This window comes from Pagrus pagrus (assembly GCF_965226575.1).
Source record: "Pagrus pagrus genome assembly, chromosome: 8".
NCBI lineage: Eukaryota > Metazoa > Chordata > Actinopteri > Spariformes > Sparidae > Pagrus > Pagrus pagrus.
In genome coordinates, this window is record NC_140192.1 from 26,195,206 (window position 1) to 26,211,445 (window position 16,240).

At 42.2% G+C, this 16,240-nt stretch overlaps 1 protein-coding gene across 3 annotated transcripts in view; it reads left to right on the plus strand.

Moving 5' to 3' along the window:
* igsf9b (immunoglobulin superfamily, member 9b) overlaps positions 1–16,240 on the plus strand; it is a 37,532-nt gene that overhangs the window by 12,632 nt on the left and 8,660 nt on the right. For all 3 annotated transcript variants that reach the window (XM_084360345.1, XM_084360344.1, XM_084360346.1), the window contains exons 3-14: positions 1,060–1,266; positions 11,126–11,272; positions 12,769–12,920; positions 13,115–13,232; positions 13,577–13,718; positions 14,147–14,292; positions 14,443–14,585; positions 14,673–14,813; positions 14,896–15,012; positions 15,595–15,745; positions 15,849–15,960; positions 16,063–16,238. In XM_084360345.1, coding sequence (XP_084216471.1) covers positions 1,060–1,266; positions 11,126–11,272; positions 12,769–12,920; positions 13,115–13,232; positions 13,577–13,718; positions 14,147–14,292; positions 14,443–14,585; positions 14,673–14,813; positions 14,896–15,012; positions 15,595–15,745; positions 15,849–15,960; positions 16,063–16,238 — 1,752 coding nt within the window. The remainder of the gene's footprint in view (positions 1–1,059; positions 1,267–11,125; positions 11,273–12,768; positions 12,921–13,114; positions 13,233–13,576; positions 13,719–14,146; positions 14,293–14,442; positions 14,586–14,672; positions 14,814–14,895; positions 15,013–15,594; positions 15,746–15,848; positions 15,961–16,062; positions 16,239–16,240) is intronic.

The window sequence follows — 16,240 nt, forward strand, 5'->3', positions numbered from 1 at the left end:
TGAGCATGGCAGCAAAAGAGAGAGGAAAGACTGCTCCAGGTGTCACTAATGGGATTGCTGTGTGTTTGCAAGCTTTGCAGCTATACGATCTTGTCGCCAAATGGCATGTGATTGTTTTACATGCTCTCTGATGGCTTATAGCAGGGAACACTCTGGGGATGTCATAGTCACTGAATGATCTAGTTCAACATAAGCATTCATGAATCAGTTAGTACTTAATTCAGTTAATTTCCCACCAGCTTCGCTGGGTCTTGATTGGAGCTTCAACAGTAAGTTGAGATCCTCAAAACTCTGGGGTAGGGTTTCAAAGGCATGTTTTGTTTTAAAAAGTCACCAAAATGACACCATTTATCATTGCCAGAAACTGTAAACATCTGAAATCCGTCAGGGAAAGTAACCAAATTTTAAGTTTAAAATTGTGATCTTTCATCCAAATCATTTCATTGTACCTCTTGCTTAAGACACTGGGGTTCTGGGGGTTAATAATTTTTTTTCGATCAAGGAAATTAGTTGCCAGCCACTTTGATAGATTAATAGTCTCAGCCATTTTTCCAGCAAAAATGTCAAGCATTAGCTGGTTTTAGCTACTTAAATGTAAGGATTTATTGTTGACTGGACACAAGAAGCAATTTGGAGACGTTACTTTGGGTAATTGTGATTAGCATCTTTTAAAATGTTTTGACATTTTACAAACTTAATAGTGACAATAATGGGTAGAATAATCACTAATGAAAATAACTGTTAGTTACAGACCTAGTCAGTCTTGACCTCTTCTTGCCTGTGTGGTCCTGCTATCTCTTCCAAGATATTTGCTGCTGATGTTTTATGATCTATTTGTAGCATAGCAAACAATTTTCACATGAATGAACAACCAAAAATATTCCAGAGAGGTTTATCGGGCCTCTCTGGCAGCCATAACTCTTTTTAAAAGGCCCATATCTCTCAGGCCCTCATGAAGCAAGATTTATGTATTTATTCATATTTTTACCGTTTATTGCCTTCTGTGCTATGAGCAAATGTCCACCGTGAATCCTCATGCTTTATCTGTTGTCTTTCCAGGTGTGTCTCAAGGTGAGGCGTCATTGGTTCGTGCCAGAGAGGGGGGCTCTGCAGAGCTGAGCTGCAGTCTCACTCCTTCAGCCAAAGAAGCCACCACCCCAAACCTCTTTCCTCTGCATGTGGTGGAGTGGGTGCGCCTCGGTTATAACGTTCCCATCCTCATCAAATTTGGAGTGTATGCTCCTCGTGTTCATCCAAACTACAAGGGTAAGAGTTATTCAGATGTGTTCAAGTACACACTCCTTTCAGAAACTAAGACTGGCATCTGTCACAACATTTACAACTTGACCAGAGGTAAAAAAGTAAACCTGTAAGACCTTATTTTGATTACATTTTTTTCTTTTATTCTTTTTTCCTTTGCTAGTGTGGATTTTAATAACATTGCTCAGCAGACTCTGTAGCTACTATCATAGCAATTGTTTCTGAAAGGATTCGCAAATAGACAGGTTTCTCTAATTATGGTTCAGTAGCAAGGAGGTGGAGGTGTCCATTTGGCAACATTTCTCTTTTACCTTGAGTTTACTGGTCCTATGTGAGTAAAGGTAGGCATAAGGAGGCCACACTGGTAATTATAAAGACTTGTGGAGGGGAAGTTTGGATGAAACAATATCCCAGATAGGTAATCCATCCAAACCACAGTCCCTGTAATTACTGCTGGTGTTCAGTCTGTGTTTTTGAGACTGCAGGGAGAAGGGGAAGGGAGAATGGATGTGTTTTAATGGAGGCAGTTAAAGGGGGGTGGGGTAGCTGAGCAATAAGAAGGGGGGTACCAGTAACGCTGTGCATTGGGGGATTAGGAGTGTAGGTGGGGGCTTGGTGGTCTGATGACAGTGTTTTATTAGTATGCTGAGGGGTGACCCAGTAAGGGGAGATTGTTGTGCTGGAAGGAGGATGGATGAAGCATTGGGAATAATGGGAGTTTTCTTGCTGGAGCCCTATAATCCTGTCATTGTCTAACAGAGGACAAAAGACAAAGAGGGGTATCACAACCTCCCCTTGCTTTGCCAAAGCCAACAGGAGTACTAGGACACCCCAAAATCCCATACTGTCCCAACTAGGTCACTAAAATGTACAGGGTATCCCACTTTAAAGCCCTCCAGATTTGTGCTGTTAGAACTTATTCTAACAGGAGGTCCTACAGAGAATGAACGCCCCTGATTCAGAAACGTGGTTGCAGCATCGTGCTAACCCATGTTTAAGATCTACAGAGGCTGAACCACAAACAGGCTGCCTCCGCTGGGCAATTGGGCTACATGTGTTTGGCATGTTAACCCTCTTGTAGGCCGTTAACTATGTCATTGTTTCGAGGCAGTCATCTGATGCACAAGCAGCCATAATGAAGTAAACAACATCGCAGAGATGGAGCTCAGAGTGGAAGACTCTTTGGGATGTCCCAGTAATATTTTGTCATATCTGTCCCTTGTGTGTACTCGTCTGGTGTGGGCTTTACCCCTGTCTGCCTCAGATCCTCATATCTCCCCTCCCACTGGAGGCAGATGGCAGCATGTGAAGCGTGTCACCGCTGTGGGTCTAATGTATTCTACCCTCAAATTAAAATGTTGGGGGATTTCAGCTTTAACCACAAGACAGTCAAGAAGGCGACCATTTCCTGATCTTTGTCTTGGCTTGCCTGAGATCAGGAAGAAGAGAGCAGGGATGAAACCTGAGCTGTTTTTCAGAGCTGATGTGGATTTACAGCGTAGTGGCTCAATATGTTTTATTAAATTTAATTGTTTTTCTGTCCTTCCTTTGGTGGACTCATTGCATTGCAAATGCTGCACATTTAAGTAGGCTAAATAAAACATAAAACGCTGTCTGTCCTTGGTCTGCTGCTTTGTCTCAATCTCACTGATGCGATTTGCCATTTTTAGAAACTGAGATGAAAGAATCAAAGCAAGCGGTATCTTGGATGACTATTTCAGTCGTCCATTAAACCAACATTTTTTGATACGATATCAGGTGTATTTGAGATTGCACTTTGTATTTGAGGCTACAGAGCAGTGTCGACACCATCAGACACCAGTCTGTCTGGGTCTCAGAGACCTCCTCTTGTCTGCTAAAAGGAATCAGGAAGGTATTAGTCCCCCTCGTCCCTCTTCCTCTCTGTTTCACACCCAGCATGCCCTCCGGGGCTGAACATTAGTTAACTCACAACAAAGAGGAAACAGCCGGAAAAACTCTGACTGACACGCCATTATAGTCTGTTTGAGTTGCATTTGTTGAGACAATATGTTCAAGTCTTGCAGTGTCAGGATGGTTTACTGTTGCAGGGCCAGATCAAATGTCTCCTGCATGCTGAAGTAAATCAGTAGAGACTGTGAGCAGCAGACTCCGACCTGAGGTTAGAACGACAATGGGCAAACCCCCAGATCTCAGCAGGCCTCCATCGTGCTCTCAGTGTGACCTCTGAACACTGATGAAGTTGAGGCCTGCATTTGTCACACACATGCACAAGTCACATACACACACACTTAAATCTACACAAACTGTGAACTCCATAACCTTGGAGTGGACTTTAATATTGAACAGCTAAGCTTTTGCAAACATGCGGCTATTTGAAAAGCAATGAGTAACCCAGCTGAAAGTTGAAACTGATCACCTTTATCCATCACCAACCAGTTTTTCTGCCGTAACTAGACCAGGATGATGTGTGGCAAACAATGACACAATGGAAGAAGAATAGAACTTGGGAATTCCATGATCCTCGGCTTAGAGCAGCAGGCCATTATGAAAGCACTGTTACCTCATGCCTTAGGTGTGTCACTGGCCAGATTCATGTGAGGAGCAAGAGATAAAAGTCAGTGCAAATCAAATCTGGTGTTACTGTGGAAATGTTAACTCAATAGGTGAGGGCTAGGTTTAAGAAAATTAATTTTCCCGATTCAAATCAATCTTCATTTGAATAATCAGATATTAACTCGTAAATCGTGCAATGTATCTTTAAATGTATGCCTTATGCTATGTATGTGGTTGGAAAATTAACAAAATTAACTTGCCAAGAGTCAAATGCGGGTACATTTTCTGTTTGGTGAGTAAATCTCAGAAGGCTATCTGTCACACTGGCAGGTCAGTGTTTGTACCCAAACAGTTAAAAACTATGCTGAGATTATTAACCATGTAAAGGCAGTGTTTCACTGCGCTGCGTTTTTAAGTAGCGTCAAAACAAAACAAAACAAAAAACGATTTGCACCGCCACAAATTAATCAATGTGTGGGAAACACTGAAAGGGATAAGGCATAGGGACAGGCACTTAGTGGAACATTCAGGTGTACCCAATAAACTCTACACTCTACTGAAGTCTACATTGCTTTGTACAGCAAAGTGCATGGCTGCCGACATACAGTACTTACTTCATGGTGCAACTTATAAAATCAAAAGTCTTTATTGGAATGGCCACAAAAGTTATTTAAAATGGGAAAGTTTCCTTTTTTTTTCTATTTTAAATTTTCCTTTTGTTGAATTACACAAGCCTACGTCTGACATTATTTTCTTGTTTTTTCACTGCAATATTTTTTAATAATTCGAAGCTAAAATCATAACAATATCCCATTTATTTCTCCATTGGCAGATGCTGACCACAAATCTCTGAAACCACTTTATTCAATTATTAATGCAAACATTAATATTTTAATAATGCACCAGTTTAGAGGGTTTCTTGACATGAAGTGAAGTGAAGTGAAGTTGCGTTTCATTGATCAGCTTTGCTTACAATTTTTTGAACATTACAACAAGCTTGTTCACTATTGATGAGGATTATTCCTAGTAGAAGTTTTTCCTGATGGTCACTCAAGTTTGGTTAGTAAAGCAAATTTTAGGCAACTAGCAATGATTAACATCAGTGTTATCGCTTCCTGAACAGAAAGCAAAGCTCTTTCGCAGATCTGTAGTGGAAAACGGCTCTCGTAATCTTGAAGGACCAAATTCCATATTTTCTAATACTTGACTCCGGGATCATGTACGAGGGCTAATGCCTGTGCTAAGTTGAGTGGCCACTGTAGTATAATATGGCACGTGAACTCTGTGTGTTTGCTGGCACAGGAGTTAACAGAGCCGGACGGAGCGAGAGGGACAGAGTTAACTGTAATCTATCTCACGACAAAGAGCTATTCATAAGAGGGTTAAACTGATTAGGGAGACAGGAGGATTGAAGAGAGAAATTTGGGGGAGTGGGAGGGGTGAGCTGTCAGAAGCTGGAGGCCGGTCCCAGACTTATGATTGTATTCAAATCAAAACACATCCCACAATGCACCTCTGCCCGACTCTCTTATGCACATACGCGGATGGACAAAGAAAAGCAGTGCTGACGCTTCTGCAAACAGAATAATCTGTCTTCCTCCATAGTTCCCCCCGCTATTGTATCACATATAATTCACCATACCGCATGTATTACTATGTCAGTAAGAACCACTGGGAACCCCCAATGCAAAAATCACATGTTGACTCAATAAAACAATAAAAAGCCTTATCCTAGAGCTTTAGGAGCCCTAGACTTAAGAGGAAATATAATATGACAGTAAAACATGAAAATATATTATAAATATATAAAAATGAGCAAGAATTATGTGGGTGAACTGAATGTGGTTTACTCAGTATTCAGCTAAACTGCATTGCAGTGGTTTCACTTTCAGAAAAAGCTTCATCAATCTTGGAAAAAAAAAAAATTGGAGATCAGAAACCGTGAGACGAGGCAAGCTCCTGGCCAGCGGCATGGCTCTGAAAGCTGAGTTCTTCCTAACCTGCCACCCACTGGGCGAGAACCTGACTCTTACTCATATGAAGAGGGTGCGTCTCAGAGGTTCACACAGCATCGGTGGATTAGCGTTTCCATTTTCTACCCTTGGCTGCACAGCAGCTCGACCTGCTGGAAACAAGGGCTCATTTTAAGTTGGACTGAAGCTGTCATGTGATAGCTGCTGGAAGAAAAACAGTGAGGAGGAGGAGGAGGAGGAGGAGGAAGGTGGTGGACACAAGAACGGAGCAGCAGCTATTGTTTCAGCCATCCTCCCTGTCCACCGCAGAGTCTAATGATGTTTGTCTCTAGAGGAGGACTTGTAGACATTGTGCTAGAACCAGGGGGAGTGATGAATGTGTCTGCTGGGGAGCTAAGGCGCACAGAGGTCAGAAAGGTCGACCCCTCATTGGTTGTCAGTGGATTATCGATGCACACAATTCAAGTAACCTCTCCATAACCTCTCGCTCAATCCTTCAAAGGTTGAAAAACAGGATGGGGTTTTTACTGATATGCTTGAACATTTTTCAACGTGTGTTTAATTATTGCAGCATATTTGCATTGTTTTTGTGCATCAGACCATCAGCGTGAAAAGAGACCCCTTTTTTTAAAAGCAGCTTGGGGGCAGAGCACCTGCCGAGGGCCATTTGAGATTTCAGTTCAAGTCCAAAGATGCAACATTCAAATTTAAATAAAGCAACATTTGTCACACAGCGTCAGCCTTTTGTCTGTCCACAGGCTGAAAGGAAAACAGTCTTTTCTTTTTCTTCCCCTTATTCATTTCTCTCAGTCTTCCTTTTATGCCTCTTATGCTGCTGGATGTGACGCAAGCCTGTTTTTTTTTCTAAAATCTAAACATGTTTTTCCCCCACTGGTAATTCTTCAAATATCTGACAGTAGAACCCACCCCTCAGCGTGATCGACCCTCCCCTAACCATGTTTGGCCCCAGCCAGGTTTCTACAGCAACTGAATTCAAATCTAAACCTACAGCCCGGGTTTTTCTCGCGCTCATCACTATGGTAACCTGAGAGAATGAAGAGTGGGGGGCTGTCGACTCTTTGTAGTGATGGACAAGAGGGAGGCTACGGGAAAGGGTTAAGTGTTTGACAGCGAAACCAGAATTCCCCTGCGGAGACCCAGGGGGCAGGGCACTCGCCAAATTTTGAAAATCAACATGTATACACACCCACGTGCTCCTGAACCTACGAGATCAGTGCACATGGTCAGTCAGAGGAATTTCCATTCAGAATATTACAAGGGGCACTACTGAGATTAAGACCCTTTATTTGTCATTGTAGGCATACAATGAAATTATGTTTGGTGACTCTCAGATACCTGCTGCAGTAGAAAACAAGAGACAAATAAACCAAATAAAAACTTGGATGAGGCAGGTAATCAGTGACAGTGCAAACAGTGCAGTATTGCACAACAAATGAGATAGTTAAAAACAATACAGAGACATGTGAGTGTCATATATAAAAGGCACTTATGCATGCCAGCTAAAGCGCAACAGTGTAGTATAATGGACTGCAACAACAATGAGGTCATTACAACACTGATACAAGGTAGTGTGAAGATTCGAGGTAGGAATCTCTTGGCACCTCACAATGTAAAAGAGTGCTGCAGGAATGAGAAATCAATGGGTTTTTTGAGTGGGTTTTTGGTTAAATGCTTGAAATAAGGTCTGTGGTTACCAGATTTTCACGTTTTGTTCTCCGAAAAAAATAGGTCTGACAATACTCCACATGTGAATTATAAAGCGTTAAAAGGCGATTGCTAACAAGTGGCTAAATGAGACTATAGAGGTTGTCAGGGACATTAAAAGTCATCACGCGAAACACAGAGACTTGTCATGCAACGGCGAAGTAGTCCATACATAGCCTATAACTTAATGCTAACTCTTTACTCATGGTGATTGCATTTACGTTAAAAAATCATAAATGTGGCGTTCATCTTTGAAGATTATCTTGCTGAACAAAACATGTCTGATAAACTTGTATTCGCCACAGAGCTTATTTTCTGCAGTAATTCAAAATCGAGTACAGTAGATAAATCCCATAGGGGTCGAGAGAACTTCGAGGTTAGCCAACAAAAATACATCATCACTGCTGCTCTCTGTTTGATTCTGATGCAGACATCTATGATGCCATTAAAAAATGATTATCGATGCATAATTGTGTATCAATTGGCAATTTGCAAATTTTGATTTTGCAAAGTGACAAAACAGGATAATAATTTTGTGCTTTTATATTTTTTTCAGTGAAAATTAAAATTGTGATGATGGGATCATAATAATAATCGTTCCCACTTATTGTGACCCAGTTAGTCAAAATCTGTCAAAATAATCGCAATGTGATTATTTTAACCATATCACGCAGCCTGTAGCTAGCTTAGAATGTAAACATGCACATTAATGTCTGTTTCACCAACAGATTATTTCAGCACAAGGGAACATACAGACTTGCTTAAAAAGTTGCTACAGGTGATCATAATGTCGAGAATTGGGTTTTAAATGTCTGATTACTCACTTTTCTACATTCAGACATAATGTTAGATGAGATCACAATGCATCTAAGAATCAATTTTTCTTCCCCTCTGATATTACAGATGCAATATGTATTGTAAGTAATAAGATGTAGGAGTGCATCAGCAGCAGTTGGGGTGTGGGTGGTGGATGGATGGGAGACACTAACTTGGTTATTTTTACAGTCTTCAGCCCTCAACATATGTGGGAGGGTGGGGAGTGATTGAGGCTACAGCTCTGAGGGAGAAGCTGTTCTTCAGTCAGTTAGATCGGACTTTGATTGCTCGTTTGGGAGGGGGACAAACAGACTGTGACCTGGGTGGGTTGGATCCATACTGAGCTATTGCTAGCATACACTGTGTCCAGGTTTGAGAGCACAATTCCCCGTGCCTCACACAGTGGCAGAGGATGCTTCTGTTAAAGTTCTCTTCGGGCTGAGAGGAATGTTTGGCCTGGCCACAGTAATCTTTAAGTATTTGACAATATAATAGCCACACAAGGGATTAGGTGTATGTTAAAGAGGGTTTGTGTGATTTTGCACGTGAAAGTGTTTTTCCTCTTAGCCTGCAGTAGGCAGTTAAAACCATGTCCAACTGGAAAAGGTTGCATAGGTTTCAGGCAGCTCAGGGAGGATCCCTCATAGAGAGATAAAAGGAAAATGCCTAAAGTTATCCCCGTACCTGTTATCATCTGCCTGCACATTTCCTCTCTCCTGGCCCTGCCCAGTTGTTTGAAAGACGCAGACTGAAATGAGAGGCATTCATTTTATGGTGCCTGTAAGTGAGCACCGCCCATCAAACGCTGGTCTGTCTTTCAGGAGGTCAGTCAAACATTAAACCTAACTATTAAGCACAGCAACTGCCCCAGTCAGGAATGCAGGGTTAATTGTTAGCTATTGTTGTCTGTCTTTTCTCTCAGTGTGTGTTTCACCCCATCTTAAGGCCACATATAGAATTAAATGAATTTCATAGCTTTCCAGACACTGCTGTCTGGAGGTAAACTGCTGTGAATAGCGAGGATATTGTGTTTCTCATGATGTTGTTGTTTCAGGGTTGCCGGACATTCAAGACTTCTATGCTCTTATATACAATGTGTCTGCTGCATTTTTCTCCAATACTTTGCACAAAAGATTGAATGCAACAGACATTACTTTTATCATCCAAAGCAGCTTTCTATCTGCAAACAAGCATGACGTGATGCCGGAAACTTCTCCACATTCCCCTGTTTACTTTCAAACTGCTTTGGCCCGGGCCTGGTATGAGCAACGTGTGTGTTTCCCCCCTGCATGCATCCTCCTGTCGTTTAAAGCCCTGAGATTGAAGGGGGAAAAAGAGTTCATTGAGAGACAGAATAAAGGGAAGGGGGGTGGTTGGGGAAGGGTAACTTCAGTACCCTGAAAACCAGGCTGCAGTCACCAGGCAACCAACAGATCAAGTTTCAAAGCCTGACAAGGAGTTGTAAGAAGTACAGAGAGGGAGGGAATGGGTGTGTGTGATAGGGAGATGTGTGTGTGTGGATCCATCTGTGTCTTTGAGGATGTTCACACACATGTTGAGAGCATGCATCTGCCGTGCTCCACGTTGTTTATCTCTGCCCAGCGTTGATAAACAAAAACAGGTGACTCATTTCATGACGCATCTGCCGTAGAAATCCATTTAAAGATGAAAACTTCAAAATAAAAAGAAGAAAAACACTTTTTTTTCTATTTTAGTGATTTAATGAAGCTGCCTTCAAGTTTCCTGGCATACTCATCCCAGCTCTCCACTCCACCACCACCCAAACCATAAATGACAGGACACCATCTTTATCTGTGATCTTGCATATAATTTACAATAATCTCTTGAGTGATTCATGTGTTTGACCTCCAACTTGACTTCTGAAACTCAGAGCTGCATATTTTGACTGCCACCGCCCCTATTTTAATGAATCTGAAGGCCTTTGCACATCAAGTCCGTTTTTTGGATGCATTTTTAATCATCTGAAAAAAAAACATGACGCGCAGCAACCTTGCACACTGAGTCCGATGTGTTTCTATTTCTATTCATTGCGAAAATTTGTAATACAAGACAAAATGGAGTTGTCAAGCAGTGAAGGTGAGTTTGTTGTCCTCTCACTTCTTGGAAAAGTAGTCCATCCACACCTGAAAACAAGACAAGAGCAAAGAGAGTTTCAACTGTTGATAAAGGATCTGTGGAATTATCCCGATAGCGACCAGGTGTATTTCCAGATATCATGACAGGCAGATACACACCACATCAAATGATTAATCCAAATTGTGCCATCAAAAAAAAGCGTGCGCTAGTTTCACCTGGATCCGCAGATATTGGTCAAGATCACAGTCAATCCCTTTCTCGTGATCAGTCTTTTTTGTCACACTTTATCACACTGTTTTAGTCGCGGTGGCTCTGAATAGTCAAAAATGCAAAAATCTAACCTGTTCCTAAAAAAAATGACAGATGAAAGTTTTGGAGTCGTTGTGTAAACATGATTGACACAACATGAGGTCGTATTTATTTTTTAACTTGCGGCAATTGTAGACAAACAAAACGGACTGTGTGCAGTGGCCTTATGTTATGTGGTTGGTTATTTGCCACAAACAGTTGAGCTACAGTTGATGTTCACACTCTGCGTGGTTTTGTCCGCGAGTATAAAGTCTATGACTTTGACTGCGGCCTTTGTGACACTGGATGCCTGTGTCCTCTGCATGGTAAGCCCTCTTGCTGCATGTGCTGACTCTGCCTGTCTGGCTGTGTGCTCTCTCCATCTCACACCCTGTCCTCTTTGCCCTCCCACCCTCACCCTCCTCCCACAGGCCGCGTGTCGCTGACCCGGGGTGCCTCTCTGCTGGTGGATCGGCTGACCCTGGAGGATGAGGGCTGGTTCGAGTGCCGCATCCTCCTGCTGGACAGCGATAAAGACAATTTTCGAAACGGCACGTGGACCTTCCTCTCCATCACAGGTGCAGCACTGCAGGGTTTTGGGGACTCTGGGGCCGCTCCTTTCGTTGCTCATCACTGGCACTGTCCTGCTTTTAGAACAGACACAGCATGAAGCCTGGCTGGGACTCTGGAGGTCCTGGCAAAGTGAATTTCCCTAAGTGTAATAGCTGTGTATTAGAGGATTCTGTGTGACGTTCTGTGCACACAGTGATCACATCTTGTCTTTTTCTGGCGTGCTGTGAGCTGATGTCAACGTAGGAGTTGTTCTTAAGAATAACAGGAGCAGGACAGAGTATATAAGGCTTGTGTGGGCTAAAGATTAAGGTTAAATGCTTAAATCAGAGTCTTTTTAACCGGGCTTCAACCTTCCCACTCTCTGTCAAACACACACACACACACAATGATGACATGGTCGTATTACAGTGAATGAAAGACCTGTGTGTGATGCGTCAGGTTGCAGATAAACACTGGACACCTTTTTTGTACATAATGGTATTACATCAGTGCATCCCCTGAATATCATACATCATATGTTACCTAATAATATGTTTAGTAATCCCAAAACCCAGCCTGACTCAGAGCTTTGTACACAATACCCTTTCCAATTCAATGAGTGCACATATTTTTAGCACGGATGGCTCCATCAGGCCAAGCATGGCCGTGTTAAGTCCATATTTCGACTCAATAACTCAGAAAAAAGAAATGGATTACAAAACATCCATCAGTTCAGACGGTCAGTTTGTGGGATTTGCTGTCTGGTGGTATCCCAATTATTTGGTTCCATTTGAATTTGTGGTACTCAAAACGCCACATTTAGAAGCATTAGCAGTGCCTCTTGTCAAATTTTATCGACATGGTCAACACTGAAAACATCCAACTACATCCAAGTATACCCAGCAACTGCCCATCTCCACACAGAGGAAATAACTTTCTCTCAGTCGTATCAAATAACACCTAAACTATTTAAGTGTGCCTGTTGTTGTGGACTAACTATCCCTTCTGATCATTTATTGAGAAATTACCCACCTTGAAGATGCTATTGTTGACTATTGACTTCTGCATTAAGTGTTCATTAGGGTTGGGTACCGAACTCTGTACTTTTAAGGGTTCCAACCGAATTACATCAGTACTACCGAGTACCTATTCACGTTCAGTGCCAGATAGTTTCTTTATGTAGTCCAGTACTGTACTGATATTCCATCAGTTTCTGCATTTTAGTTCAGTTATTCAGGTTGAGTTTCTCCAGCTGCTTGCAGGTATTTGAACAGCTTCCTCCTTTGAGGCAATGTTGATCATATTTTTTTGACTTTTTTTATAATTGAAATGACATTTTTGTTATTCCAGAGAGAGTGAAGTACCGAAAAATGTACGGTATTCTTAGTTCTGGTGTTGGTTCAAATGTGAACGGTATCTTACCCTAGAATTCAAAGTCAAGTTTGTGCTCAGATTGTCCTCTATGTCCCATTTCAATATCTAAATAAAGATAGATATATAATCTGTGCCGTCTTTGTTCCAGCTCCACCTGTGTTCATCAAGACACCACCAACTTTTGTGGAGGTTCTGCTCGGCGACTCGCTGACTCTCAGCTGTGGAGCCCATGGCAACCCTCGGCCAACTGTTGTCTGGCATAAAGATGACAGCCAAATTGAGAAACATGAAAAAATAAAAGTGAGTTGGATTAACAGATGGCACTATGGCAGTATTTTAATTAAATGCTTTATAATTAGCATTTTCTGTAGGAGTTGCTGCTTTGATGTTCTTTTTGAAGCAAACTGCGCTGTCATCCTGTCCACGTCAGCCTCAAGATCTTCCTCTGACTTCTCCTCCTCTCTTTGATCCTCTGACCTTCGCCCCCCTTTTAGGTGCTCAATGGTACCTTGTCTTTGGCCTCCGTCACGAGAAATATTTCAGGAGTGTACAAATGTCACGTGTCCAACACAGAGGGGAACCTGACCCACTATACACAGCTGCAGGTCAAAGGTCAGTGTTGAACTGTCAATCACCAGAGAGAGATGGAGTCTCTGCTGAGCTCATGTTTAAGCACATACTGTGATGTGGAAATGAACAAGACACAAAATTGGTGTGTTTGAAAATGATATGTACCTTTTGTGTACTTCTAGGACAAAACATCCATCCAGATAGATTAAATTGTCTTCTGGTCCAAGCCTTTATGATCTTGCTGTGGTTCCACAAACCAAGAGAAACAGTTAAAATCATCGTTACAGAGTCTATACTGCCGCCTACAGTCCATCCCCTGCTATTGCATCGAATCATTGAATTAACACAATATTAACGTAAGATTGTTGTTTTGTTTTTGTCAAAAGGACCTCCGATCATCATCATCTCCCCAGAGGACACCACACTCAACATGTCCCAAGATGCAGTTCTGCAGTGTCAGGCTGACGCCTACCCTTCAAACCTCACCTATGAGTGGCTGAAACAAGGACAGAATGTTTACCATATCGAGTGAGTACAGGTCTTTAAAGTATCCCTGAATCTGTGAACCCAAGATAATATATATTATTCTGTCAAATGCAAAATTGTTTACGACTTCCTGATTCCTAGACAGCATCACTAAATATATCCTCAATTACTTCGGTGGACTACCAGGAAGACTATTTAAAGGAGGCCTTTGAATAAACACAATGGATCAATTAAGCCAACACATGCTTCTAATACAATCAAATCTAATTAGCTTATTTAAAAGACTATTAATGTTGTCACGAGCACACTGTAAACCTTAGACAAAGGAGATTAGTGTTCAGATTATTGCAGTATTTTCCATGCTCTGTTAAATCACCTTCTCAAACAGTACATTTTCAGTAGAACACATTTTTTAATGTCACTGTGATCACTTCCTAAATTGCACCATGTCTTGTATCTTTTGGCTTTAGGTCCCTAAAGTCCAGGGTGAAGGTTTTGGTGGATGGAACTCTTCTTATCCCTAATCTCATCCCAGAAGATGCTGGCAACTACACCTGCATCCCAACTAATGGGATACTGGCCCCGCCCTCGGCCTCTGCACACCTTAAAGTGAAACGTAAGGGTTTAATCTCCAGTGAGAAGCAGCATCTGTCCATGCGTCCATTCATTTCCTATAACCCTAAATCTGGTCAGGGATTGAGCATTTCCCTGAATGCCTGGTGCAAAAACCTCTTTAGGTAATTTCACCTTTCATCCTCTTCCCCAGATCCTGCACGTGTGGGCCGAATGTCCCGGGAAACATACTTGCCTGCCGGTATGGAAGGTGTCCTCGTCTGCCCAGTCCAGGCTGATCCCCCTGTGCTGTATGTCAACTGGACTAAAGATGGGAACGAATTGAATCTTGACAACGTAAGCTCTGTAGCAAAGACGAAAAATAAGTCACAAACTGCGCACATGCTTTTAAGTCACACTGAATGTTTTTTTCCTCCTTTTCAGTTCCCAGGTTGGTTAGTGAACTCTGAGGGCTCCGTTTTTATAACAACAGCCAATGACAATGCTGTGGGCATGTACACCTGTACGGCCTATAACAGTTATGGCACCATGGGCCGGTCTGAACCCACCCAGGTCATTTTGAAGGTAAGGCTAGTGTTCACTGACAGAAAACCCTTTCCTATGAGTGCACATAGGCACAAGTAAAATTGCTCCCTCCCTCCTCCAGGACCCGCCAACATTCAAGGTGCCACCTCGACCTGAGTATCTCCAGGAGGTGGGCAGAGAGTTGATGATCCCATGTGAAGCCACTGGAGACCCCACTCCAAACGTAACATGGAGCAAGGTACAGGAGATTTTCCGTATGTGCAGGGGAAAATTAATAAATTATTATTAATCCCTTATTTGCATGGTTCATACAAAGTCTTGAAAGTTTTGGAAGTGCTTATTTATAAGCATTTTTAAGGTTAGGAATATGCTTGAATATCAATATACTCCTTGAAAAATGCCTGACTTTCAATGTAATGTGGGGTTTTATCAACACATAGCAGGCATTAAAAAATCGTGATCAAAACATACTGTCAAAGTTAAAATGAACGGATGATTGATTGATTGCTGTGGGTGTAAAGGAATTCTGTAACCCTTTCTTTTTACAATTGCATATAAAACAATTTTGATATGATGATAAAGGCTACAAATATCTGAACATATTTGGTCTCCCCAAGTCTCCCCTTGTTTTTATTTTTAACAAAAGAACGGGAGCAATGAACATTGTCTCTGCAGCTGAGAAGAATAGAAGTAAATTGAATACCTATTGTTCATCTTTTAGTAAAAAGTACAAAATGTGCCTTGTAACTGGTGGAATGGATGTTTTAAAGTAAATTCCATCACTGCCTGTATTTGAACTTTTTGTTGTTCTTCCTCACAGATCGGCCCTACTCCTCGCTCCCAGTTCACTGTGTTGGCTAATGGCTCCCTCCTAATGCAGCCACTCAGTAAAGATCATCACGGTGGCTGGGAGTGCTTGGCCACTAATCGTGTAGCGACAGTCAGTGCAGGCACTGTGGTCATGGTGCTGGGTGAGTGGGCCAAACGTACTTCTGCAAACAAATATAATAATATGTAACAGTTGTCCTGTTAACTTGATCTCAACAGGCTCAACTTAGTTTTTCTATTCCTTAGGCACCAGTCCTCATGCTGTGTCCTTGGTATCTGTCACCACGGAGATGAACCAAGCCAACGTGTCCTGGGTGCCGGGGTTTGATGGTGGATACACCCAGAAGTTCACAGTTTGGTCAGTAGCATCTAATACATACTGTTTGCCACTGTTCTCTGCTGTCAACAACAAACTGTTTTGTGCTCTGTCTTCATTTTGGCTGTTTTGATTTTTTTCCAGGGTTAAGCAGGCCTCCAGGGGGAAACATGAATGGGCTTCTTTGCCAGTGCCGACGTCCAAAAACTACCTGCTGGTGACCGGGCTAGTTGCTGGAACCGGCTATCAGTTCAGTGTCCTACCTCAGAATAAACTCGGCTCTGGACCTTTCAGTGAAATTGTCTCTGTGCGAACACAAGGT